Below are 27,616 nucleotides of genomic sequence, written 5' to 3'. Positions count from 1 at the left end.
AAAAAAGTAAATATATACTTCACTAAATCAAATCAATTTATTATGATGACTTATCATCAGCTGAGTATAAAAGATGGTCAAAGAGTGAATTGCTTCATCAATAGCCATTATTAATATTTTTAATTATCTAATAAATTATCTTTTATAGAATAATTTTTACAAATTTTAAAATTAATGTAGAGGCATAAATAGAACAAATTGCTTTGTTAAAAAAAGTCCAAATATGTTTCAAAAAATAATTGTATTATTTCATACTGTTGTTTTCTTGTTGGGAAAGATTTTTTAAAACTGTTTATGTTTGTACAGTATTTAAATATTTCTATATTAGCACAAACGAGTGAATTAATTTTCTTTCTTTGTTAGTTAAAAGTAAGAGAACATCCAACTACAGGACCATATATACAAGATTTAACAAGTTATGTAGTTACATCCTATAATGATTTATTGGTATGTGTTTTTAATGATATTTATAATTTATTCAGCTAAACAATTTCATTTAATTTTTAATTATTGATAATTTTAATTATACCAGGATTGGATAAATTTAGGAAATAAATATCGAGCTACAGCTATAACAGGAATGAATGATAGAAGCAGTAGATCTCATTCCATATTTACAATTAACTTAATACAAATTAAGGTAATTTTAATAATTTTTAGATTCTCTGTTTAACTCTAGCATATTTTCATTATTTAATTTTAGTATATATTTTATATATCAATATATTGTATTAATAATTGTTTATTATCTTATTGATCATTTTACACTTACCAGTTATCAAAATATTTTAAAGCTATATTGTGATACAAAGACAACAGTCTGGTAAGAATGGGAACAGTAATCAGTAATATGAAAAATTCTGTAGAAAACAATAAGTTTATTAATTGAATAGTAATGCAATTAGCATTATGGCATCTGTGAATGAAGATTATTACATACAGTATTGATTTTTACTATCAGTCTATTTAATATATAATTTAATAATAATATTTTCTGATAAATTTTAATTTTTTAAAATAATTTTATTTCTGATTTATTTTTTTGAGTAGAATGAAACAACAGATGGTGAATGTCATACACATGAAACTACCAGCCATATAAATTTAGTAGACTTAGCTGGAAGTGAAAGAATTGCTAAATCTGAAACATCTGAAGAAAGACTCAAGGTAATGTATTAATACTTAATTATATAGAGAATACCAAACCTCTGCATTATATCCCTCTGTACCTCACTTTGAGGTACAGAGGGATATAATGTGATGACATTGGCATTATGGCATCTGTGAATGAACATTATTACATACAGTATGTATGTATCAGGACAAACCACCAAGCATAGCAGACAATACTGCCTTAGCTGGGAAAAAGCTGATTCAAAAATGTAATGCATATCATTTTAACCACTAAAAAAATTAAATAATTTTGAAAAAGTATAACAAATAGTAAAATGACATGAAATGCTAAGAAATCATCCTTAACACTGAAGAAAATAATATGTGAATCACTTTTAAAATGATTTTTGGATATGCACACAAAATAACATTTAAAAACACTGTACTTGTTTATATATCATTATGAAGCATAAACAAAAAGTCAGTTAATTAGATTGAGTCAAAATAAATTAAATATTTTTGACTTATTTCTTTAATTATATTTTTGAGTTAACATTGAAAAGATATTAGTCTAATAAAAAACTTAATTCTTTGGCTATGTATATTTCTAAAGATATGATGTTTGTAATACCTGCATGTGTAGGAGAAAACTTTTAATTTTTTATATACTTTTTATATCTTAAATTTTCCAATGGTTTACAAAATGGTGACATTTATATTTTGTATATCTAGAACTATGAAAGAAAGCTCAAATTAGTTAGAGATGAATATTGCTTTATAAAAAATAATTGAGCCTATAGTTTAAATAGTGCATTAAAACTGATGATGTTTTTATGTAGTTAATTTGCAAAGTTATTAAATCATAAAATTTGAGACAAAATTGAGTAAGTTCAATTCAGACTTGCAACATGCATATCATATATTTTATCTTCAGAGTTGTTATTTATCCTTACATAATATCTGGAGATAAAGTATATCATGTAAAATTATATGATATTTATTGTAAAAAATTATAATGATTCAAAAGAAAAACTTTTGTATTAAAATAATGTTTCTTAATCATTGACACAAAATTAATTAGTTAAAGTATATACTAAATAATAATACAACTTGTATGTTTTTTTTTCTAAATTTTTTTTCTTTGTCTGAAATGGGAAGATTAAATTCTGAAGACAACCATTTGAAATTTTAATACTGTTTTCATTGACAGTTTTATTGGAAAACCATGAATCAACAAAAGCTCATTTAAAAAGGTTTAACTTATAAACAGCTATTTCTTTTAATGCAACTTCTATAATGGCAACATTCTTTGTAACATATATCTCATCAGCTTTTTCAAATAATGGAAAAGTGTAAATTAATTGGAAAAAATTATTACTTTTTGTTTTTAAGCATTTTTCTATTTTGCTTTTTCATTCATTAATATCTTAAAATCATTGAAAATTGCACAATAAATTAAGCAAAATTTATATTTTAAGAATTCTATCATCAATACTTTTATTATTATTATAATATATTTACAGATATAAAAAACTGCTGATTTAATTTTCAATATTAGTCATCTGTTTTATTTATTTAAATATTATTTTTTATTATTTTAAAAATTATTATATTAACTAGTTGTTCAATTCATTATTATGTGTATGAATTGATTAATTTTTATCATTACAGGAAGGAGTGAATATCAATAAATCTCTGTTAACTTTGGGAAAAGTGATTGCACATTTAGTTGAACGAGGAAGTTCTCAGAATAATGAAGTTGGTTCTAATTTAGCTGCACGAAAACATATATTTGTACCTTACAGAGAAAGTACACTAACATGGCTATTGAAAGATAGTCTTGGAGGAAATTCACGAACAGCTATGTTGGCTACAGTGAGTCCATGCAATACTCATATTGAAGAAACTCTCAGTACGTTAAGATATCCTTTTTTTTTTTTCTATTCTTAAGAATTCATTAAAATTTTTATATTTTATTATATTATATAAGAATTTCTTTAATTCATGTGCACATTTGCCAGACAAACAAGTAAAATTGTTAATGTAGTCAGAATTAATGATGATCCTAAGGCTCGTCTCATTAAAGGTATTACATAATTTATTATTTTTTTATTTATATTTAAATTTATTGCAAAATGTTTATTTACTTAGCTAATATTTTGAAAAATGATTTGCAAAATATATGAATAATTAATTTGACATATATATATCTATATCTTGTTATAACCAATTATTTGTTGTGTGTTACATCATGGATTTATTTAAGTTACAAAAATATTCTCATGACTATCAACAATAATCTAGAATAAAATTTTTCTTGGCAAATAATCCCAAATTATTCACCTCCCAAATTATTAAAATTATATATAATATTTTTATATTTTTCATTTCAATTTGTTTTATGGAAGGAAGTTATTGTTTTATATTTTTTCTTTATTAACATCTTTATTATGTCTTTATCAAAGTGGAGAATGATGCATGTTTCAATTATTAGTATTTCTAATGTATAAAGCATTGGTTATGATATAAAAAATTTTTTATAGTGTATAGAAAAAGTAAACTTCAGTACAAAGCTAAAACTAGCAATATTTGCCAGATGTAATCATTCACTTTTATAACCACTTAAAAGGGATTTTTTTGTATGAATAAACCAAAATGTTCTTCAAATCAAATTTTCATCCAAGTTTAAGAATTACAGGTAACCCCTGTATAACAGCACTTCTATAGCATGGATTCATTCTAACATGGTTCAAGAATTGGGTAAAACCCTCATACAACATGAAATGTACAGTAATAAAAACTATTAAAAGCAAACTTTATCTAATTTGAAATTAGGGAAATCCCTGTACAACAGTTCAATAAACGTGATAAAGCTTTTAAGTGCAAAAGATCTCATTTGACATTTTTCATTCGAGCAATGTACATACTATCAGATTTTCCTGCATAATTTTCATGAACTATTAGTACTTAAGTGTGCAAATTTTCTTTTCCTGCCTTCTGTTGATACACGTGGTTCTTCTTGAAACTTGTTTCAGTTTTGCCATATCTCGACACTTCTGCTTTTGTGTTGCCAGATGTTTTTCCCTTATTCCATACTTACTTTATTCTTCATAAGTGCTTAGCATCATATAAGGAAATTTATAAAGATCTTTTAACTAAAAGCAAGCAATCTAAAATAACATATTTTTTGCAAAACATAGAGCATGGATCTGAAGATAATACAAAAAAAATGCTCAGAGGATAAGGATATCTTGCCAAAAAGAAAACGCCCTCGGTTAATAGTGCTTAGTGATGACAAAGAAAACATTGTTTAATTTATATTAATATGTATCACTTCTTAAGAAAACTTTAATAAAGATATTTATCTTAATTATGAAAATATAATAGCATGTTTTTTAATTTTTGGAACCTAACCCCCCCTTTTCATACTAGTTCTTTGTTTCGTATAACATGGATTCGCATAACATGGCAATTTTTTGGAACACAACTCCCGTGTTATATGGTGTTACCTGTACTCAGGAGACAATTTTATTTCCAGATATTTAAATGCATTTCGGATCGGAGTTTTCGCTGAGTCAAAAATCTCCTTTTAAATGGTTATAAATGTGAGTAAACTTATATTTTTGTGCACAGCTAAATTTATATTAATTTAAAGCTATGCATTAACTATAAATAATATGAATATTTTATTTACTTTATTCTCAAAACTAAATAAATTAAACTGAAAAATACTTCTTAATAGTTATGTTAAATACAATCTAACTAAAATGTCCAAATTTGGACTATTCTTTTGAATAATAAAATTTACAATCTGCTCTTGTTTTATATGGGAGTTGCATGTCAACTGGTACTGCATAAAATGAAATTCCATGTGAATTTGTGCTTCATCCTAAATAAACCTAGATATCTGCATAGACATGCTTGCAATTAACAGATAAATATTAAAATATGATGTTGAAATGTTTTTTTATACTTTTACTATATACTTTGAATTTCATAATAAAAATATTCAATGTGTGCATTAATAGTCCTGCAAACTCAATTTAATGCTGACTGAGGTGACAAGTTACCAAAAATGATGAGTTTTGCAACCTAGCAATGATGCTATGCTAAATAGTGGCATTTTCGTAAAGATATTATATGTGCAAATTCATATATATATATTAACTATGTACAGTACCAAAGAGTGACTATTTCTATTTGCAGTAAAATTTTAATTAAAAGAAAGATTGGTTATTCAGTGACTACTTTTGAGTAAATAACATTTGAGTTATGGTGTTTTGCAATGGCATATTGGGAAAACTTATATTCTTTATTAACACATGGAATTAATGTTGTTATCAAATGTTGCCAGTAAAGAATGATAATTTATTTGATCTAGTGTCAAGTTGTAGAGGAAATTAAACATTAGATTACATGCATTTATTATCTTGAATGATATGATTTTTATGGAATGTTGAGATATTGAGAGTTGAGTTTCTAGGACTCAACTACACTCATTATTACCCCTGTGAATCTGTAGATTAATCTAGCCATTTGTCATCCACAAAAACACAAATCTGTGTATATCGGTCATGTGTTAAAGAAGACCTTACTATACATTTCATGAATAATAATCAATAATTGTGTAATTTCTTTTTAATTTTAAAAGCTTTCTACATAATTATGTAAAATTTGAATTTAACATGTTTAAAATTTTACAAATTAATGTTAAATTTTAACATTAAAATAATATAATAGATTAAAAAAACAGATTTATTGATATACCAAAACTAAGTTCTTGAAATATAAATGTCTTAAATTTTCTTTGTAAGAAGTAAGGTATTTCCATGTATTTGATGGGCATTTTGAATCCTGGGAGTTTATAAGTTTAGGTTCAAGATTCTTCTAATTCAAAGGGATTCAGCAGTTCTGGCATTCTCCTCCAAGATCAGCTTCTCTAATAGTTTACTTTGTTCCAGAAAACTAATGTGTTTGTTGAAAACTTTCCCACAAATGTAATATACATCTTTTTCTAAAGTTTAACCAATGTCTTAGAGAATTCTTTTACTTAATTTCTTTTTAGTTTTAGTATTAATTTATTCTTGTCCCCTTTTAGTGCTCATAAGTCAGAAAAAATTCTAAAAAAAAAATCAATATATTCTAGAAAAATTCAACAATATTATTCGGCTTGATCTATTATTTATCTAACCACCTGAAAGGGGTTTGTGGACTAATAAACAAAAATTATGTCCTAATCCAACTGTTCACCAGAGTTTAAGAATTACCCAGAAGCAATTTTAATTTCTATATGTTTTATTTAAATGCATTTTAGATCCAACTTTTTTGTTGATCTCTTCTCAGTCTACAAAGTATACATTTTTGTTGTAAACTTACAATTAAAACATTTTTTTTAAAAATTGTAAGTCATCTATTTATGTTTAATGTTTACACAAATATTTTACAGTAGGTGCTTTCTACAACAACGATCATGCCAACTATTCACAAACATCTAAAAAACCACTCTAAAATTCTACATAAAACAATAAATATTATCACCAAAAAGACAGAATTAGTATGGGCTCAGTCATAAGACCAAAAAATAGCTCACAAAAATCAGATGATTTGATTACCATTGTTACAGAACAAAATGGCTAATAAAAATCAAATCATTTGATTTTTATTAGCAATATTGTTCTTTATTGTTTGTACCTGATGTCTATTTCATATAGACAACAATGTTAAATTTTTCTTTCCATAGTGCTGGTGTTGGTTTTGTGCTTGGTGTACATTTAAAAAGTATGAAAAAGAATGTACTATGTCTAAGACCATAAATTATAAAACATACCGCCCTCTTGAAATAAAAAAGAACAACTTTATTACAGCATTGAAGAAAATTTACGGACATACAATATATAAAAAGGATAGAATCAATGAAGAAGCAAAGTTAAAGACGATTTTTTACTAAATGACTACCCAAAAACAATAATAGAAAAATCGATAAATGAATACAAAGACAACAGGTACAAGGTTAAATTCAAAAAACAAGAAGTAACACATATGTCTTTTCCTTATATTAAAATAATTTTGAAAAATTCAAAAAAAATTTTAAAAACAATCCATAGAATTAGCAGCTAATTTAAAAAATAAATTTAAAGAATGCATAATTAATAAACAAAATAAATTGGAAAAATCTGGCATAGTATAGTAATGCACATGTGAAAATAAGTGTTCATTGTATTGGAGAAACAGGAAGAATGTTATAAAAAAGAATAAAAGAACGTGATGCATCAATCAGACTAAAAAAATACCCACTCACCTTGGTTCATTTACTGCAACAAAAATAACTGTAAAATTAATATAAACATCATCAAAATCCTATTTAGAGAAAATTATATATATTTATGAAGATTTAAAGAACACACAGCAATTAAAAATGATAACAACTTAATTAATTTAAATAGCGGGATGATTATTGATGTATGGAATGACGTCATACAAAAAGATGAACAGATGTTATCCGATGTGGGATGATTGTTTTGTATAGAATTTTAGAGTGGTTTTTAGATGAAACCTTGTTTTCAGCCTATTATTATCCCACAACAATCCATCAATCCCAGGCACGTCAAGTTAGCATATTTCAGGGCTTGGATTAAATGCGCCTATATATGTTGCACAAGCGTTTATGATACGATTAAGGAATCGGATTACATTCTTAAGGTATCTGAACAGCAAGGTTACCAATGAAGCGAGGTAGAGAGGCTTATTACATCCTTACAAACACAAGACAACATTCTCCCAGGGTAGACCGGGGGAGAAGGATTGTGCTAAATTACATCCCATTTTTAAAATACATAGAAATATTGCCGAAGCTAATAATCTTCAACTTGTATACTGATGTAATCCCACTGTTTACAAGCTTTTAAGAAGTAATAAAAAGAAAGAAGATCGGAATTCAATGGCGGGAGTTTATTCGGTGCCTTTACACGACCGTTTTGATTCTAAGCTTGCTTATGTAGGAGCGACTATGCGCCATTTAAAACAAAGGCTCAAAGAGCACAGGTACACTATCAATAAGAACCTTGACAGCACCATGCTAGCATCATACACATGACAGCAGGAGGTTAATGTCCAATGAGATCAAGCGGCTATTATCAAGACTACAACGAACAAGCATAAATTGAAACATCTTGAGAAATTAGAAATCTTCAAACTGCATATGAGAACTGGATGTGTAAATCATAGAGACGCAGATGTGTTATCCACTGCTTGGAGATCTTTTTACAATAATTAATAATAATAACGGATAATACTGTCAATACAATTTTATTCACTTTCGTTGCTTATTATATTTAGTACGTATGTGCATTTTTTTGTTTGAATTTTATATTTATTCCATGTTTTATTTTATGTTCGATTTTCCATGTTCTATTTTGGTATAACTGAGGGAGATCATTTAAAATGATTGAAAACGTTTTTATTGTATTAAAAATCATTTGCTGGATTGATAAAGGTGTGATTTTTAACTTAAAAACTTTTATTTTTATCTTGTTATAGTTGATCTAAATATATAAAATTGCTTGTCCTGACTGACTGACTGAATGACTCACTCATTCACTCACTGATTCATCATCACCCAGAGCAGACCGCTTAACCTAAAGAGGTGAAATTTGGTAAACAGTTAGGGTACGTCATGGAAATGCTCACTAAGAAGGGATTTTTCAAAATTCCCCCGCGGGGGGGGAGAGGGAGAGGACTAAGGCTTAACCTGAACAACGGCTTCTACCGCACTATTTTAGATGCGATTTTTTGTTTTTATCTGCGTTTTAGTAGGGTATGCCATGGCAATGCACACTAAGAAGGGATTTTTCAAAATTCCCCCGCGGGGGGAGAGGAGGAGGACTAAGGCTTAACCTGAACAATGGCTTCTACTGCACTATTTTAGATGCGATTTTTTGTTTTTATCTGCGTTTTAGTAGGGTATGCCATGGCAATGCACACTAAGAAGGTATTTTTCGAAATTTCCCCGCGGGGGAGAGGGAGAGGATTTAGTCTTCATCGAGTACTTAGGTGTATTAAATTAATAACATTTCAGACATTGTTATAAATATTTTTATATATTTCGATTTTAAAAATGTTCGAACCGTTTTAAATTCGAATTTGTTATTGCATATTGATTCGATTATAGAACGATTGTAAACGTTCCAGAAAATTGATCAAATTGAAAATAGTTCGTTTGATTCTCGGCAATTCTCATCATTCTCAGCGGTAGGTGTTATATAACAATTACTATGGTTGTTGAAATACTGAATATAAATGAGGTTTGCTTGCAAAATAATAATTTTTCCTGATTATTGATTTGAATAGTGTTCAGTTTTTAAAAAAACCATTGAAATCCATATTTGTGAAGATATATGCTTTAATATGTTTGTACTGTATATTTTTACTTCAATAAAATAAATTAAAGAATCATTTTTAATTTAAGAACTGTAGAGTTAATTATTGTTTATTTATTTCATAATTAAAATATAATGTTCTAGAACTAAAAGCAGAAATTGAAAAATTGCGAAGTCAACATCAAGGTGATGATATCAAATACTTTATGGATGAAATTGCAATTTTAAAATCACAACTACAAGAGACTCAAGCCCTTTTAGACAGCAGTAAAAAGTAAGTAAATCTTTATTGTCTTTTTCTAAAATAAAGAGCAATATAAAAAAGGCATAGTGTCTACCTGTGCACCTAGTTGTGTGGTAAAAATTAAAAAGTGAATATTTTTTCAAAGCTATTTTCATTCCATAAAAAAGCTGGTGGAACCACGTTGAAAAGTACAGCCCAGGGTAAACATTTAAATAAAGGAAACTTGAAAGTTGTGGCATAAGAATACTGGAATCAGATTTGACAGTAAGACTCAACATGTGATAAAGTGCGGACCACACAGACTACAATTTCAGGAAATTTTGGATGAAGCAATGTCACCATGATAATAAATAAAAACAAGCATAATTACAGAAAAATGCTTTGAGCTGTACTTAATGCCTTAAAGTCGTTGCACTCATAATAATTTGTTGAACATTACAGCACCTTTGAGCAGTATTAGCGAAGGAACTGTAGGATACAAAGTAAAGCTCAAAGTTTTTTTATGTGACTATGCTTATTTTTCTGATCATGGTGACATTTCTTTGTCTAAAATTTCCTTTAATTGTAGTCTGTGTAATGTGCACTTAATTCACATGTTGAGTTTTACTGTCAAATCTTATGCCACAACTTTCAAAAGTGTTGTTTTTTATTTAGTTGTTTCCCCTGAGCTTTACTTTTCAACCTGGTTCTACCAGTTTTAATGAGATTTCAAGTATTTTTCAGTCATTAATAACTTCATAATAGAATAGCTTTCATGATAATTCTATATTTTCCTGACAGTCACATAATAGCTTGCAGTAACTTATACCACATAATTGACCAATAATATGTTAAATTTAAAAAATGGGCTATTATTTTATAATATTCAATATTCTAAAATAAAGCCTTCCAAAAGATCAAATAGGAGACAGTCTGCTCTTAAATGGCCTATTAAACGTATGCAGACCTCGTCGTAGGTTGCTCAGTAGCTTGGTGTTGTATTCTCTCCTGTTGTAAATCTAGGTGACAAAATGCTAATCATGTAAGTCCAAAATGATCCAACAAATTTATTCGAAATTTAAAACACCAATAATACTCATCATAGACATTAACTATTTTAAATTTCATCCAAATTAGTTCTTTGGTCATGGAGATATTAATGTTAAAGTGCTAACTTTGACACTTAATACGTATGGCAGAGCTTTACTACAGAGTGCTACTGCACTCTATAATGGATTAATTTTTCTTTCACTTGTTTTTTCGATTTCTGGTGAAATTAATATTTTTACATAAATAATTTAGAATATCTCATAAATTTACTTAAAGATATATTACTTAAAGGTATACTTTTAAAGATAAATGAATAATTATTAATGGAAAATATATTTTATATTAATTAAATTTTAAGTATAGTTTAACTTTAAAGGATTTCTATGAAAAGCATAGTAAATTTCTAACAAGTATGGCTTTTCTTTAAAAAGTAAAAAACAAAAAAAAGAAACAAAGTTATTTTTAAGAATTTGCCATATATTTTTATAAGCTGCTCAATTGCTTTTAATTATGTTAAAATATAAAAATATAAAGTATTCTCTGTAGAATTGTAATTTGTATAATTGTTGATTAAAACATATATATATAACTGTTTCCATCTTGTGTGTACTAAGAGAGCATTTTTTCCATACTCATCATGGGTTTTGAAAATTAAATTTTTTGTCAATCTTTTCATATGAATATATAATCTTGGATTCATAGTTTCATAGACCGATTTTATGATTCTTCATATATATTGCCATTTCTTTTATTTCTGTAGTATAAGCAAGGAAGGATAGCTTTCTTCCTCACTTATGCTTTTTTGCTAGGAGGACTTCATATCTATATATATATATATATAATATATATATATATATATAAATGAATGTATGTCTGTCTGTCCTTCATGCATTACTACACCATTTATCCGATGCCATGAAACTTTGGGAAGTTGTTTAATAGACTCCCGCGAAGGTTTCTGACATAGTACATTTATCCTACGATAAGTGGCGTGCATGTATATGAGCATTTCATATATAAAGTTGACATGAAGAGCGCATGCGCATAAGTTTGTTTTATTCGAACTCTTCATCTTAATGTTTGATTTTATGTTTGAATTTATATTTATGAATGATTCTGGAAGATCCAGCTTATTTTTCGAATTTAGTAAACCTGAAGATTTAGTAGTACTGTGCACTGGCTAGTGGTTGCAGTGAGTCTTAATTATCGTTATCCCGGTGTGGTAAGCAGATATCTAAAAATTTTCTGATTACAGGTAGTCCTCGGTTTACGCCGCAGTTCCGTTCCTACAAAAGCCGGTGCAATAATCGAATCGGCATAAAACGAACCCATATTTACAGTGAGGTATAGGGTTAGGTTCTACATAAGTGAAAAATAAGCAAATAATTTTGTTTATTAATACAATATAATACAAAATACATATAAATTTTTAAAGTGAATTTTATTATAAAATAAAGTGAAATGCTTTTATTAAAAAATTTTAGTTTCGGATCTCTTACATTTTTCGAAAAAAAGTATCTGTCTTTAATTGTTTACATTTTTGTTTTCTTTCATTGAGAATTTCAGAATATGGTCAAATGGATGCGATGATGCTTCTTTTTACATTTGCACTTCGCTCCCAATTATTGTCTAACTCACAAAGTTCGTCCGTTAAACTTTCCATAGTTGAAAGGATACGTTAACCCGACATAGAGCTACGGACGAGCGGAGATATTGATTGATTGACCACCAGTCACCGTAGTGCATGTATAAGGTCAGTTTGAGTGAGAAAATTGAAGGTGGCTAAGGAGAGATAGATATCGTCTGGCTAATAAAAAAGTATCATCTGGCCAAAGAGAAGTAGATTTGTCTCATTAACGATAGTTTGTGATCGCCGTAAGTGCTACTGCGTCATAAAGTGTTTTCCTAAACGAACTGATACGGGATACATTCATTGGCACTATGGATTCGGACACCATTTATTGGACTATTAAGTTTGATAACTTGACTCGTGGGTACCTAAACATTTAGTGTTTTAATATTAATTTAATGCAAATGTATACATACCCAATAATATTAAACAAAAAAAATAAATATATTCAATAAAAATCTTTGTTTAAACGAATGTATTGGGTTGTTCGGAAAGTAAGTTCGTTTTTTTTACCACTAGATGGATTAGTGGTATTTTTCCTGCAATTTTCGTTCTAAACCATATTATCATTATATATTTTGACAGCTAGTATTTTATGGCTTATTTGTAAAAAATTTTGTTTGATTTCGTGCAATTGTTTATTTTTTGTGTCTCATGAAATATGGAAGATCGAAAGCAGCATCTTTGGCATATTTTACTTTTTTATTACCAAAAAAATAAAAATGCTGTTCAAATGAGAAAAAAATCGTGTGACATGTATGGTAGAGATGTGTTGACAGAACGACAGTGCCAAAACTGGTTTACAAAATTTTTTTCTCGCAATTTCAGTATTGAAGGTGCACCACATTATGGATGGCCAATTGAAGCCAATGAAAGCAAAATAAAAGTACTGATTGAAGCAAACTGCGGAATAACAACACGTGACATCACTAAGAGATTAAATTTGTCAAACTGAACTGTTTATGAGTACTTGAAACAAATTGGTTTCGTTTCAAAGCTTGATATATGAATTCCACGAGTTCTTAAAGAGAAATGCTCTATTTGGTGGGATATTAAGGAAATTTTTTTTGGAGCTTTTATCGGACAATTTAACAGTTGATTCGGAAGTGTACTGCATTCGAGTAAGCAAATTGCGTAATATCATCAAACAGAAAAAGCCAGCCAGAATTGATAAAAAAAACAGCTGTAGTGTTTTACCATAATAATGTCAAATTTCACACAAGTTTGGTAACTCGTCAGAAACTGTTATAACTTAGATGGGATGTGCTATCACACCAAACGTATTCACCAGATCGAGCACACTCAGATTATTACTTGTTCTGGTCTGTACAATTTTTTTTAACTGTAAGACATTTACTTGAAATGACAATGTCAAAAATCACTTGGAATTTTTGACAAGTGACACTTGGATCGGTTTTTTGTAAGCAACGATCAAAACTTTTATGAATGTGAAATCGTGCTACTACCAGAAACGATGACAACAGGTATTTGACCAAAATGGTCAACATATAATTCAATAAAGTATTTATTTATCATAAGAATATTGCGTTTTTTCCCGTGGAAAAAAACGAACTTACTTTCCGAACAACCCAATACAATGTCGCGGCTCTGTAAATACGTCAACACTGAAATGAAAATCAGTCTGGCATAGGGAAAATCAGGGAATTACACCACAAAACGGCAAATTGCGTAGCGGCATTATTGTGAATCGGCGTAAATTGAGCCGATGTAAACCGAGGGCTACCTGTAGTCTCAGAAGAGAAGGGACATTCTTGCACTCAATAAAATGGGTAAGATTGGCTATAATCTAATAATCTTAATCTTCGCTATCATATATATATATATATATATATATATTCAATGAATCAGATTATCTATTTTTCAGTACAAATGATATATTTAATGTTTGTTTTGAATAATATATATATATATATTATTCAAAACGAATAATTAATACGTCCTTTGTTCTTAAAAATAAGTACTCTGATTCATTCATAATTCATACATATACAGTAGAGCATTGATTATCTGACTCAATTGGGGACTCAGGTTGGTCGGATAACTGAAAAGAATGAAAAAATACATTATTAGTATAGTATATTAGTATATCCCTTGTAATTAGTATATTAGTATATCGCTATTAACCAACTTTGCATTGAATTTTCATTGATGTTAAGCCTAACAAATTTTTTTAAAAATAATAATCATTGCTATTGTATTGTTAAAAATTATTTTAAAATTATTTTATTGCTCACAAAACAAACACTCATAAGTAGAAAATTAAGTCTCGTTTAAATACTGGCCACCCTTTCATGGTCGAACCAGTGTTGCCAGCTAAAACATGCAAAATTTTAACAAAAATAATATTAAAATAGCCAAGACATAGCCAAATATTGTAGTGCCACATCACTAGCAGACATTTGTAATTTGCCGACTAGAACGGTCAGTTAACTGATGTGACGGTTAATTGGGGGTCGGATAATCGATGCTCTACTGTATATATGTAGAAACATAGAAAATCAAAATTACAAAATAAAATGCATATAGTAATTGTTGGGAATACATTCACCTTTAAAGTTTTGTATAAAAATATGAAGAATATATTTAGAAGTAAACTTAGGAGATACTCTAGTTTGTTTAACCAAATAATTTCATTTCATCAGATATAGAAAAAAGCAGCAGTGATGAAAAGAATCCCATTATAAAATGAAACAACAGAATATTTAAAGAATGTGAAAATAATTTCATCCTAAGTAAACATAGTAAATAAATTTCTTGAATATACATTTTTAATTTAGGATATAAATATTAGTTATATATTAATTGTTTCAGATATGAAATCATTGCTGAGGTGATAAAAGTATTTTAACAAGTGTTGACTTTTAAATTAGTTTTCAATTCTATTATAGATTCATAAATGAAATTACCACTACTACTAATTAAACTACATATATTATTCTCTGCAAGTCATATAATATCCACTCAGCAGTGACTGATGGATATATCCGTCAAGGGCAATCATGTGGCAGTGGTGAACGACTGATATATCCTCAAAATTCTTTTGCAGATATCACCAAAAACTACTGCAAAAAAAATTTACATAAAAAAGGAATTATGTAACAATAAAAAAGACTTTACTATACATAACTGTTTACAAAATATTTTTCTGAAACAATAATGAGAAAAAACGCGTGGGAAAACACTTAAAAATTTTTCTACTTTTATTCTTCACTACATAGGGATAGCACCATACCTGACTAACCCACTCCGAATGGTTAAGAAAATTAAAAATTTATTTATGTATAAAATAAATTTCAGCTCGCAGTTAGGAATCCAAATTTATTGGAAATACAAATATTTTTGGAACTGTTTGACTCTAGACTTGGACCAGGAATCAATCAAATAAAAAGTTTGAAATTTANTGAAACAACAGAATATTTAAAGAATGTGAAAATAATTTCATCCTAAGTAAACATAGTAAATAAATTTCTTGAATATACATTTTTAATTTAGGATATAAATATTAGTTATATATTAATTGTTTCAGATATGAAATCATTGCTGAGGTGATAAAAGTATTTTAACAAGTGTTGACTTTTAAATTAGTTTTCAATTCTATTATAGATTCATAAATGAAATTACCACTACTACTAATTAAACTACATATATTATTCTCTGCAAGTCATATAATATCCACTCAGCAGTGACTGATGGATATATCCGTCAAGGGCAATCATGTGGCAGTGGTGAACGACTGATATATCCTCAAAATTCTTTTGCAGATATCACCAAAAACTACTGCAAAAAAAATTTACATAAAAAAGGAATTATGTAACAATAAAAAAGACTTTACTATACATAACTGTTTACAAAATATTTTTCTGAAACAATAATGAGAAAAAACGCGTGGGAAAACACTTAAAAATTTTTCTACTTTTATTCTTCACTACATAGGGATAGCACCATACCTGACTAACCCACTCCGAATGGTTAAGAAAATTAAAAATTTATTTATGTATAAAATAAATTTCAGCTCGCAGTTAGGAATCCAAATTTATTGGAAATACAAATATTTTTGGAACTGTTTGACTCTAGACTTGGACCAGGAATCAATCAAATAAAAAGTTTGAAATTTACATTGCCATGTAAAACTACAAATAATTATTGTTACTAAATATTTAATTATAAATGTAGCTAATCAATTAAGTTAATATAAATATAAAAGTAATAAATTTAAAAATTTATTTTACTGATGCAAAATTAACTTTATATATTAAAAAGTTATTTTTTAAGTGTTATAGATTGAAATATTTATTTATTATTTTTTCTCTTATTTTAGAAATTGGGAAGAAAGACTTCAACAAACAGAGAAAAGAAAAGAAGAGGAGAAATTGAAATTAAAAGTATTGTTAATAATATATTATCTAATAGTTGATAAGATAATGACATGAGAAACTAAACTTTTAATTTTCAAGATTTAATTTTTCATAAACAAATGTTTTCAGTTAATTTACTTAGACATTATTAAATTAATTATTTAGATGTAGGAACAAAACAAATATTCCATTTGAGTTCACTTAAAAATTAATTGTGACATGCATAATGTTATTATTTATATATAATCATATTGTTTATTTTTTTACCTATTTAAAAAATGGAATATTAATAAATCTGTGTGCTAAATATAAAATTATCTTATTTAGAATTTTAATAGAAAATAAATTTTAAAATTATAATTGTTCATATTTCAGAAAGTTGGTATTGCATTGAAAATGGAAGGCGTTTATCCTAGTTTAATAAATTTAAATGATGATCCTCAATTGTCAGAAACATTATTGTATGTTCTGAAGCCTGGGATTACAAAAGTTGGTAGATTAGAAGAGCAATCAACTGCAGAAATACAACTACATGGAAGATTAATAGCAAGTAATCATTGGTAAGAGCCATTAGTATTTCTTTTAATGATGGTTTTAATATTTTAAAAATATTAATGCACATATTTATTTCTTGCAGTGTTATAAAGAATGAAGACCGATTGTTAACAATAACTCCTAACAAAGATGCACTTGTATATATTAATGGTCAATTAATCATTGAAATCACCAAACTGCAACATGTAACTTTGTTTTTTTTAATTTAATATGTAAAAAAGCAAAAAAAACCAACATCAAAATTTTATCACTTTTATATAAAAAATGCCCCCTCCTTATACCAATGATAGGGTTTTTTTTAATTTAATATGGAAGAAAGCAAAAAAAACCAACATCAAAATTTTATCACTTTTATATAAAAAATGCCCCCTCCTTATACCAATGATAGGGTTCGTAATAGATTTTTTAACAGAGGAAAAAAATCTTTATTTGAAAATTATTTCATCCAGATTGAAAAACTGAAATTTTACAAATTTGCATTTTTTTTTTTTTTTTTTAAGTAAATTATTTCCAAAAGCAGCAATTTTTATAATTATCATTAGCAAATTTTATGTACTTAAAACACTTCTAGAAAAATTGTTATTGATCTATANTGGTGCAAATTCAACTACTCAAACTGTGTATACATTAATAAATACTGCACATATAACCAATATCCAGCAAGAAGAAACTACAAAGCAAACACTTTCATCCATGTTTAATGGGCATTGTCAGGCTAACTGACCTTCACAGTTTGAATTCAGCTGTTTAAAAGAACATGCTAGAAAAAGTTACTAGGAATATGTGATTGCCATCCATGTGTAAAAAGAGAGGTGACACCAGAGAAAGGAAGGGGAGAGTTGTAAGATTAAACTGACCTTCCATGCAGAGAGAAAGGACTCTAACAACTAAATTTGAACTGCAAATGTCAATTAGCCTGACGATGCCTAAAGGGCATCGTCAGACTAAGTTTAAACACAGATGAAAACATTTGCTTTCTTGTAGTTTCTTTCTGCTGGATATTGATTATACATACACAGTGTTTATTAACAATGGTGCAGTAGTTAGCTTCTGTTGTTTTTCTTTTCCATCCTCTTCTCAGCATTACAATTATTTTTTCTTATTAGGTTATATATTAGCAATTCCAGTTGAGTGTTCAATCTGCCAATAATTTTTCCCTTATCAATTTTCTCTGCATCAACATACTTTGTCATATTCCTAAATTTAAAGTTAATCTGATATTTAGATTAGTATCACAACTGTTTGTCTTACATTTCATACTATTACATTTATGCTTGATTTATTGTTCTTAATTTATATATTTGCTTATATTATAATCTTTGTCCAATTAATTATTTTGCATTTTCATATATTCCTTCTACTTTTGTTTAATTTTAATAAATTATTAATTAAGTTATTTAAAATATTTATGACCAAAATATTATCACATTTTCAACAATTTCTTTCATTTAACACAGGAATAATCAAGTTTTTTATACCTACCACCCACTTTTGTATCTTTGTTCGTAGTAAAATTTTCTAACCACCCACTGGTTCCGCAGTAAGTTAATTTAGCGCAACTGCAAAGTACTCATAATTTTTGAGTGCTGATTTAGTAAAAATATGCAGTTAAATTTATCTTTTTGTTTATATTTTGCATATGTTTATAACACAGAAATTTTTTGCCAATGCACCAAGTGTTTTTTTTATGTCAAACTGGAAAAAGTAGTTAAATCTGGCAACCCCACCACAAAACAAGCTCAAGTGATGGCCACTGTTACAGTACAACCTGCTCCACGAATGAGTCATAGATGTGTGGTGATAATGGAAAGTAGCTTTGGCATCAGACAAAACCCCTACCGACCACCACGAAAACTCAAATTTCCCACTACAGTAGTGGGCAGTAGGGACCAGTATGACCACCACTGATTTAACATCTAAAATACTTAAAACAATCACCACAATTAACTTTCATTTTGCTGCTAATGCCATTTATGGGTTTATTTTTTGCTCACTGTACATCATCTTCAAATTTAAATACTGGTATTTGGTACTTGTACTTGAAATACCTTATATACAGTAAGCTTAACTGATTCGATATAACATGGTCTTAACTGATATACAGTAAGCTGATTCAATATAACGTGGTCTGCTCGAAGCCTAAAAAAAGCTCAAAATTTACGCTGATTTAAATTATTGCGGAATTTCATTGATCCGTGTATAATACAATTATTTACGGACACAAACAAATCAGCAAAAGATGGCAATTCATCATAGCACTGTACTGTTTGTTTGTTTTGTGCAATTTTTGAAAAAAATATAACATCATGGATGCCATGGGCAATATTGACTTTGCTTGGCAAGAATTAACTGATACATGCATGAATGAAGTGTGGAAGAAGTTATGGCTGAAGGTATCCAAGAATTCTCAATGAGGAGAGCCTATCGCTGTATCATTAAGTTGACTAAATTGTCAACCTAATCGATACAGTAGGACTAGGAGATGAAGACAAGCAGGATATTGAGGAGTTACTGCAGGTTTCTGGTGAGAGCCTTACCAATAACGACATTCAAGAACTGGCAGAACAAGGACTTCATGTAGAACTGGAAAATAGTGATTCTGAAAATTAAGAACCCAAATAATTTCTCTACATATTTCCTCAATAAAAGTTTGGTAAGATAACTGAAATCGTTGATAAAATTGTAGCAAACGACCCAGATTTTGAAAGGAGTGCGAAAGGAAAACAAGGCTTTTTGGATGTGATCTTCTGCTACCAACATTTGCTTAAAGAAAGAAAAAAGCGACAAATGAAACTTCACGACTTTATTGCAAAAGAACAAGAATTTCAGAAAATCCAGGACCTTCCTCACAAAAAATGAACTTTCCATTTCTGTGTGCATATGTTTGTGTGTTATTTAACATATATTATACAAATTAATATAAAAATAAACTTAAAATAAATTTTTTTTTTATTTTTAGTTGCATGTTCCCCTATCCCTATTTACTCTATGTTAAAATGATCTTGTTTAACGCTGTTTCGCTTAGCGCTTTGTCGTCTAGGAACTCATATCCCACATTAAGTTGGGTCTTACTGTATAATACTTTAAGTAAATCTTGTTGATTTTATTTAATAATAACNGGAGGAGAACATTTTTTTAGGTTTGTTTTTACTTTTATTATTTTTTTAATATAAATAGAATATCAAGCACTTAATACAACATATTTTTGTTGTATTATCTGTATTAAATGCTTAAATTGGTGATTTTATTCACTAATTTTGTAATAATAATTAAAACCTTTGAAAGTACTAACTTGATGAGACATTTTGAATTGTTTCACTCTGTAAACTAAGATTGCAAAAAGTAATTATAAACAGAGGTAAGTGTAGATTTGGATGAAAATGAAATTTGTAACATAGTTTCATTATCATTATATTAGTATAATTTAAATATTTGCTTATTTAAAATTAGAATTATTACCATAGTTTTTTCAATTCTAAGATGCACTAAGATTTTGAAATTTAATTTTCAGATATTTTTATGGAAGGAAGAAAAAACTTTAATTTTATTAAGTTTTGTTAAAATACAATAAGTTGGAAAATAATACAGTTGCCATGAAATAGATAGTGTTCAGTAGTTACATTTACATGCTGTTCTGCTCTTCTTTTTATATACTATACAATATTTATTCGAATATAAGATGCACTGTTTTCCAGGTTTTAGTGTTGAATATAGGATGTGTCTTATATTTGATGCAAAATTTCATAATTAGCAATCTCTTATGCAATGTGTTTTATTTTTATGTCACTAATTCCATTGTATCATTTTAATTAATAATTTTATTAGACCAATATTAGTAGTAGAAAATATTTAAGAGGTCAATTTAGCTCAATCTTGTTAGTCTATTACAGTAATGTTGTTAAGACTCATAAAAAGTTGTGCAACACTGGTTCAATAAATGTTGCATTTCTGATGTTTTAAATGGCACTGAATATGGTCAGGGGAAGAATGAACATCAAATCTAGTGTTGATTAATCTAGTTTTAGTTTTAGTAAACTAAAATTAAACTAAAAATGTATGTAACAACCAGGGCTGTGGAGTCAGTAGATTTTTACATGACTCCGACTCTGACTTTTCCTTACCATCCGACTCTTACCAGTGGTGGACTTGTTAACAAAGTACGCCCAAAAATTCTGCCATCATCATGTGACCTCAGAATATAAGCTTCAATAAATATAGTTCTAATAAAGATTGAATATAGAAACTTTTTATTCCAAAGCTATAATACTCCTCTAAGTAATGATATAGTCAATATATAAATATGTATTCGATAATTTTTACTTTTCTGGCTGTTATATATAACTGAAGAAAAGTGTAGCAATTGGTCTAAAAAATGATCCCACCCCAAATTTTTGCATTTTTGGACTAAAGATACTTCGAAATGTTGAGAGATTAAAAAGATTCAGGTTTTTTTCTGTATGTACAAATGTTAGACTGTATGGGAGACATGTTTTCGAATCGGAGTCAGATGGTTTAACACAGGAGTTATTAAGCTTCAAAATTGTTGAACTAAATTGGTTGGTACACATTCTAACATCCATGTGTACAGAAAAAACCCCAAATGCTTTTGCACTTCTCTGTTTCGTGGATTCCCAAGTCCAAAAGAGTAAAAATCTGGAAAAGTCATTTTTTGACCAATCATCATTCTTTTCCTTTGTTATAGGCATATAACAGGGGTGGCCAACCTGCGGCTCGCGAGCCACATGCGGCTCTTTGAAGGATTATTTGTGGCGCTCGATAGATGTACCCGAGTTCTCTTTTCATTTTTGTGTTATATTATTTTAAAAAATTATTATCGTTCCGTATGTGTTTCAAAATGTCTTTTAAATTACTAACAACAAATATGAAAGACTAAGTGCAACGTTGTGACAAATTTCATTTCTGTCCAAGTTAAGAATGATATGACTCATCGAAAACTGCACGAATGAACATAAACAATGGCGTAATCATCCATTATCAACCGACTCCAGACCGATTTTGAATTTGTAAACTGTCATTGCAACGGACAGTTGACATTGTGCTCTGGAGGAAACAATTTGTATCACTCTTGCTACGGATATAATTTGTATTCTGGAATTTTTTGCATATCTTTTTAATACGTATTTAATTGTGGCTCGCGAAAAATTTCAAATTCTGAAAAATGGCTCGGACTATCAAGGAGCTTGGCCACCCTGGGCGTATAATGTTATAACTGCCGGGAAAGTAATAATGATGACGATTCTGATTATTTTTTAAAAATACAAAATAAAATGATTTTAAAAAACTAATTAAACATTAAAATTTGACACATCTACTGAATAAAAATGTACATAATACATGAATATATTGGGTAATATATAAGTATACAGTTACATTAAACTAAGTCAAGAATGAGAAATATAACATTTAGACTGGTAAAGAAAAAGGTTGCTTATTTTTCCAGGTTAATTAATTTATTATTTTTTTATCTCTGTTATAAACTGAATTACTCCTTACAAAAAAAATCACTTCTATTAAGTCAGCATTCACTCTGATATCATATTTAATTATTTCAAGAGTGGAAAATAAATGCTCTACTGAAACTTGGTTGGTGGCAATGCTGTGACAATCAATTCTGTATCTTGGATAATGTCTGGATAGTGCAGTATTGTCATCTTAACATTCAAACTTGAAGAGTGGTCAATGTGATTTATTTTTTCCAGTGCATAGTAAATATCATTATCAAATTTTGTAAGATTTCCTTTTCTGTTTGTACTCATATTAGAACTCAAGCATAATTTTGAGGTTAGAGACAAGTTTTATAAAAAAAACTAGCAGATTGGCCAGATGTTGCTCAGGCAAAAAGTAACAATAACGAAGATTAAGATTATTAGATTATTACCTATTTTCACTGGGTGCAAGAATTAGGTTCCTCCTCTTTCGAGACTAATTAGAGAATTTTTAGATGGGTCTGAAAGTATGTTCGAGTTTTTGCAAAAACACAAAAAAAAACCATATCTAAAATAGTACAGTAGAAATGGAGTTCTTCAGGGTAATACTTAACCCTCTCCTTCTCCTCCCGCAAGAGGAATTTCGAAAAATCCCTTCTTAGTGTACATTCTTATGACATATCCTAACTGTGTACCAAATTTTAACTTTCAACTCCTGACCATTTGAACTCTGAGCTTATTATTATTATTAACCCATCTCGATTATATTATAAGATGTGAATGAATAAAATATTCATCAAGTCCAACCACACTGGAGATATGACACATGACCTCTTCTATGTCTCTACCCTGTTGACCTTTAACTAAGAACCAAAGGTTAATAGCATTAAGGCCCTTTATACATATGCTACTGTGCCAAATTTTGTTTCTTAAACTTTACTCATTCTGAGATATTTAATATTTTAGAACAGAATAAAGAAATTAAACCAATTAGATGCCAACATGCATGCATGCAAATTTTTGCCTTTATTTGACGTTTTTTTGGGTTTGAGAGATCTCCAAACATATAGATTTTCAAAAGCTCAGATGGTCAAATGTGACACGATTCAAATACTTTTTCATTTTTTATATACATAACAAGTTGGGAAAGTAAAAAGCTTTTAGACTCTGACTAAAACACCAAAACTCTATGACTCCAACTCCAACTCCACAGCCCTGGTAACAACTAAAACTAATACTCAGGAATGTGATTAAAATAATGTTAGTGTTGTTTCAGAAGAGCAAGTGAAGAGGTTTCCAATTTCAATACCACAGAAGACAGTGATATATAACTTATTTGCAACAAATACTGAAAATTTCTATTGATGTAAATTCATCTAGAGTTGTCTATTTAAAAAAAATCTGTGGGTGTCAAATTATGATTTTTGCAATATTATTTCTTCTGCATAGTTTAAAAGACATATGGACTCTATGCAGAAATTATCACACAGGAACACTTTTCTTGACGGAAAAAGTGGATTTTTATTTTTTACAAAGGATATGCATTTTGGGCCATATGCCCCTTCAGTTCTTACTATGTATTCTATACATATTTTATTATGTATTATATGTACAGTAATACCCCGAACTTACGCGATAGGTGGGACCGAGCGGTAACCGCGTAAGTCGAATTTGCGTAAGTCGGGGTATAATTTTGCATATAAATACATACAAATAATTTTTAATTGGGGCCGGAGACTAAAGAAAACAATAATTTAGAAAAAAATGTTTAATAAAATCTTAGATAATACATATGTATAACAAATTAGGCCTATATTATTTTACAATTTTTCACATTTACTCGATTATTACGCCATAATTTTAACATTGTTTCCATCTCAGCGATAATACTGTGACGTTTACGAATGATGCTTGAATTTAAAGATTGAACATTTTTCACAGCTTTGAGAATTTTTTTTTTTCCTTTTATAATTGTTCTGACCGTCAATTCCGGTAGATCAAACTTCTTTGCCAATTCACAAATTTTAATTTTTGTATCGAAGTCTTTAATAATGGGTACATTCGTAAAGTCAAACGAGTTAAACGCATTAGTAATGAATTGTTCGAAAAGTCAAACGAAATAGGAATAACGATGACGTCATTCTCGTTTAACTCGTTCGACTTTACGAACGTACCCAATGTTAACTTTACATTCCAAAGATAAAGTTTTTCTTTTCTTGTTTGATGCAGAAGAATTAGTTCTACTTTGTTTGGATGACATAGTAGAGTCTCTCGAGTCTCCGCAGATATAACAAACACAGAAATAAATAACACAAAATAAATTGTAGCTATGTGTCGATTCCGCACGACACGTCCGAACATGTAAGCTGAACAATAGTGTGGGGAGAGTGAGTAATCAAGGATTGCGTGGTGCTCAAACAAAAGACAAATCGACGAGATTTGAAAATCGCATAACTTCGAATTCGCGTAAGTTGAGGTATTACTGTATTCTATTGGAACGTCCTATTGTAGTCATTCCAATATTGTAGAACCTGAGAAAGGCCATTAAATATAGCCGAAAATGTTAGTTTGATTAAAGAAATTGCTAAAAAAGGAGTGGAAGGTTTTATAATAATTACTTATTATGTATAACAGTAAAACTAAAAATATAAGTAATGGTGATTACTGGAATAACTAACTTGTTAAAACATGGGGTAAAACTGTAAAATAAAAATAGAAATTTTTGTTAAAAGTAGAAAAAATTGAAAACTTTAAAACCAAAAAAGACCAATTAAAAGGTCAGTTTTTATTGGTTTAAAGGTCTTTTAACCAGTTTTAACCAATTGAAAGAACAGCAAGTAATCAAGTACATATGGACTCAATAGTCTTTGAAGCATATAAGAAGCTTGATGTAAAAACTTATTTGAATATAAATAAATTTAGTTTATGAATCCCATGATATTGGTAGTTTTGTATTTTTTAGCTTTGTATGTGCTCAATTGATAATGGTCAGATGAAACTGAAAAAAGTATACACTATATAGCCAAAAGTCATGGGACACCTAATTCTTTTGGTTTGAATGGTCCAGAGCATTTTTTTAATAGGAGGTCGGGCTTCTTTTTGCTGCTACAACAGTGTTCACTCTTGTGGATAGACTTTCCATCAAGTTTTGATACACTGCTGGTGGAATTTGCCTCCATTTGTCCTTAACATGATGAGAAGTTCAAGGTGTTTTTTGGGTGAGTTGGTCTGGCATGCATTTGCACTCCAGCTCATCCCAAAGATGTTTGATGGAGTTGATGTCGGGACTTTGAGCAGGCCAGTGATTTTCCTCAAACTATGTTGTTGTAGACCTTGCTTTATGCACTGGAGCATTATCATGCTGGAACAGAAAAGGGCCAGTTCCAAATTGCTGCCACAATGTGGGAAGCATGTTGTTATCAAGAATGTCTTGGTAAACACTGGCATTCACTGCATCCTTGATCAAAACCAGTGGCCCACATCCATACCAGGAAAAACAGCCCCAGACCCTGACACTGCCATCAACAAATTTTACAGTTTGCACAATATACTCTTGAACTGATATTATTGTTAAGTAGTGTAGCTGAAAACATCTACTATATTATTAGTGCATAATACACTACATGTCTACTCATGATGACAGCTGATTGTTATTTTGAACTGCAAATACACATGCCATTAATTGTAAGATACTTCTCTGTTTTGGAGAAGTAAAAATGGGTAAAAAATGTGTTTGAATGAATGAATAGAAATGTATTTAATTAAATTATGTTAAAATATCATAGAAACAGCCAGATCCTTTATCAGGCTATTTAAAACTAATTAATTATTAAATTATTATAATTATTTAATTAGCTTTAAATAGCCCAATAAAGAAATCTGGCTGTTTGTTTGATATTTGAAGTAATTATTGAGTTGGTTGTATATGTTTTTATAAATTTTCTTACTTACAGTATTTATTTTATTTTTTATATTAATAATTAAACTTTAAATAAAAAAAATTTACTTTTAATAGTTTGGATTTGTAAACTTTTCAGAGTGAATAATCCTTTTGAAGAAGAAGTATTACCAGTTAATAGTGAAAACAGAGACTTTGAATATGCATATCAAGAATTGATTAGTGTGCAGGAATCAAAGTAATTATTTATAATTATTATCTTTATCATCTCTTATGATAGTTTTATTCAATACTATTTTTAAATAATTTTATTACAAGAATTAAGAAAATTCAACAATATGTTTTTGTATATAGATGTGATAAAAATTTCTATAATTTATGTTAAAAATTAATGTTTCAGAAGTTAAGTTATATATCCATTTTTAAAAATATAGTATGTAATATATCTATCTATAGAATTTACATATGCAGCATTACAAAATTAATTATTAAATAACAGGTTAATTTTAAGATAAATTAGATAGATTTTTAGATTTATAATAGATTATAATTGTTTTTAGTTAACAGTAAAACCTGTTTATCTAACTTATTCATGTGCCAGTTTTTATTTAACTTATATCTTTTTATATATTTTATGAAATAATTTGTATAGATATTGTTATTATTTTAATTCTGGATGATATGAATGTATAAAACTAAATAGTTCATATATTAAACTGTTATTAAAATATATTACTTTTTATAGATTACAAGAGGAAATTGGTAAATGTAGGCAGAAAAGATGTAGTGAAATTTTAGAAAAGTTTGAGAATTTGAGAGAGGAGATTGAATTATCAATGCAAAAAAGTTTTGAAAGTGTTTTAGAAAGTGAAAATGATGAACATGTATGTATTTAATTAATAATAATAATAATAATAATAATAATAATATATATATATATAAATTGAGC

At 28.4% G+C, this 27,616-nt stretch overlaps 1 protein-coding gene across 1 annotated transcript in view; it reads left to right on the top strand.

The window, feature by feature from the left end:
* Window positions 1–374: 374 nt before the first annotated feature.
* Window positions 375–27,616, top strand: part of LOC111634624 (kinesin-like protein KIF14) — a 69,293-nt gene continuing 42,051 nt past the window's right edge. Inside the window, exons 1-13 of the mRNA XM_023379452.1 lie at window positions 375–447; window positions 549–640; window positions 1,051–1,167; window positions 2,785–3,035; window positions 3,126–3,199; window positions 9,633–9,762; window positions 16,731–16,794; window positions 17,143–17,327; window positions 17,405–17,507; window positions 19,000–19,132; window positions 20,446–20,461; window positions 26,807–26,905; window positions 27,413–27,551. Coding sequence (XP_023235220.1) covers window positions 581–640; window positions 1,051–1,167; window positions 2,785–3,035; window positions 3,126–3,199; window positions 9,633–9,762; window positions 16,731–16,794; window positions 17,143–17,327; window positions 17,405–17,507; window positions 19,000–19,132; window positions 20,446–20,461; window positions 26,807–26,905; window positions 27,413–27,551 — 1,371 coding nt within the window. The 5' untranslated portion in view covers window positions 375–447; window positions 549–580. The remainder of the gene's footprint in view (window positions 448–548; window positions 641–1,050; window positions 1,168–2,784; window positions 3,036–3,125; window positions 3,200–9,632; window positions 9,763–16,730; window positions 16,795–17,142; window positions 17,328–17,404; window positions 17,508–18,999; window positions 19,133–20,445; window positions 20,462–26,806; window positions 26,906–27,412; window positions 27,552–27,616) is intronic.

The sequence above is a fragment of the Centruroides sculpturatus genome, unplaced genomic scaffold (assembly GCF_000671375.1).
Source record: "Centruroides sculpturatus isolate CEXI.00-Female unplaced genomic scaffold, Cexi_2.0 scaffold950, whole genome shotgun sequence".
Lineage (NCBI taxonomy): Eukaryota > Metazoa > Arthropoda > Arachnida > Scorpiones > Buthidae > Centruroides > Centruroides sculpturatus.
This window is presented reverse-complemented; position numbering and strand designations above follow the sequence as displayed.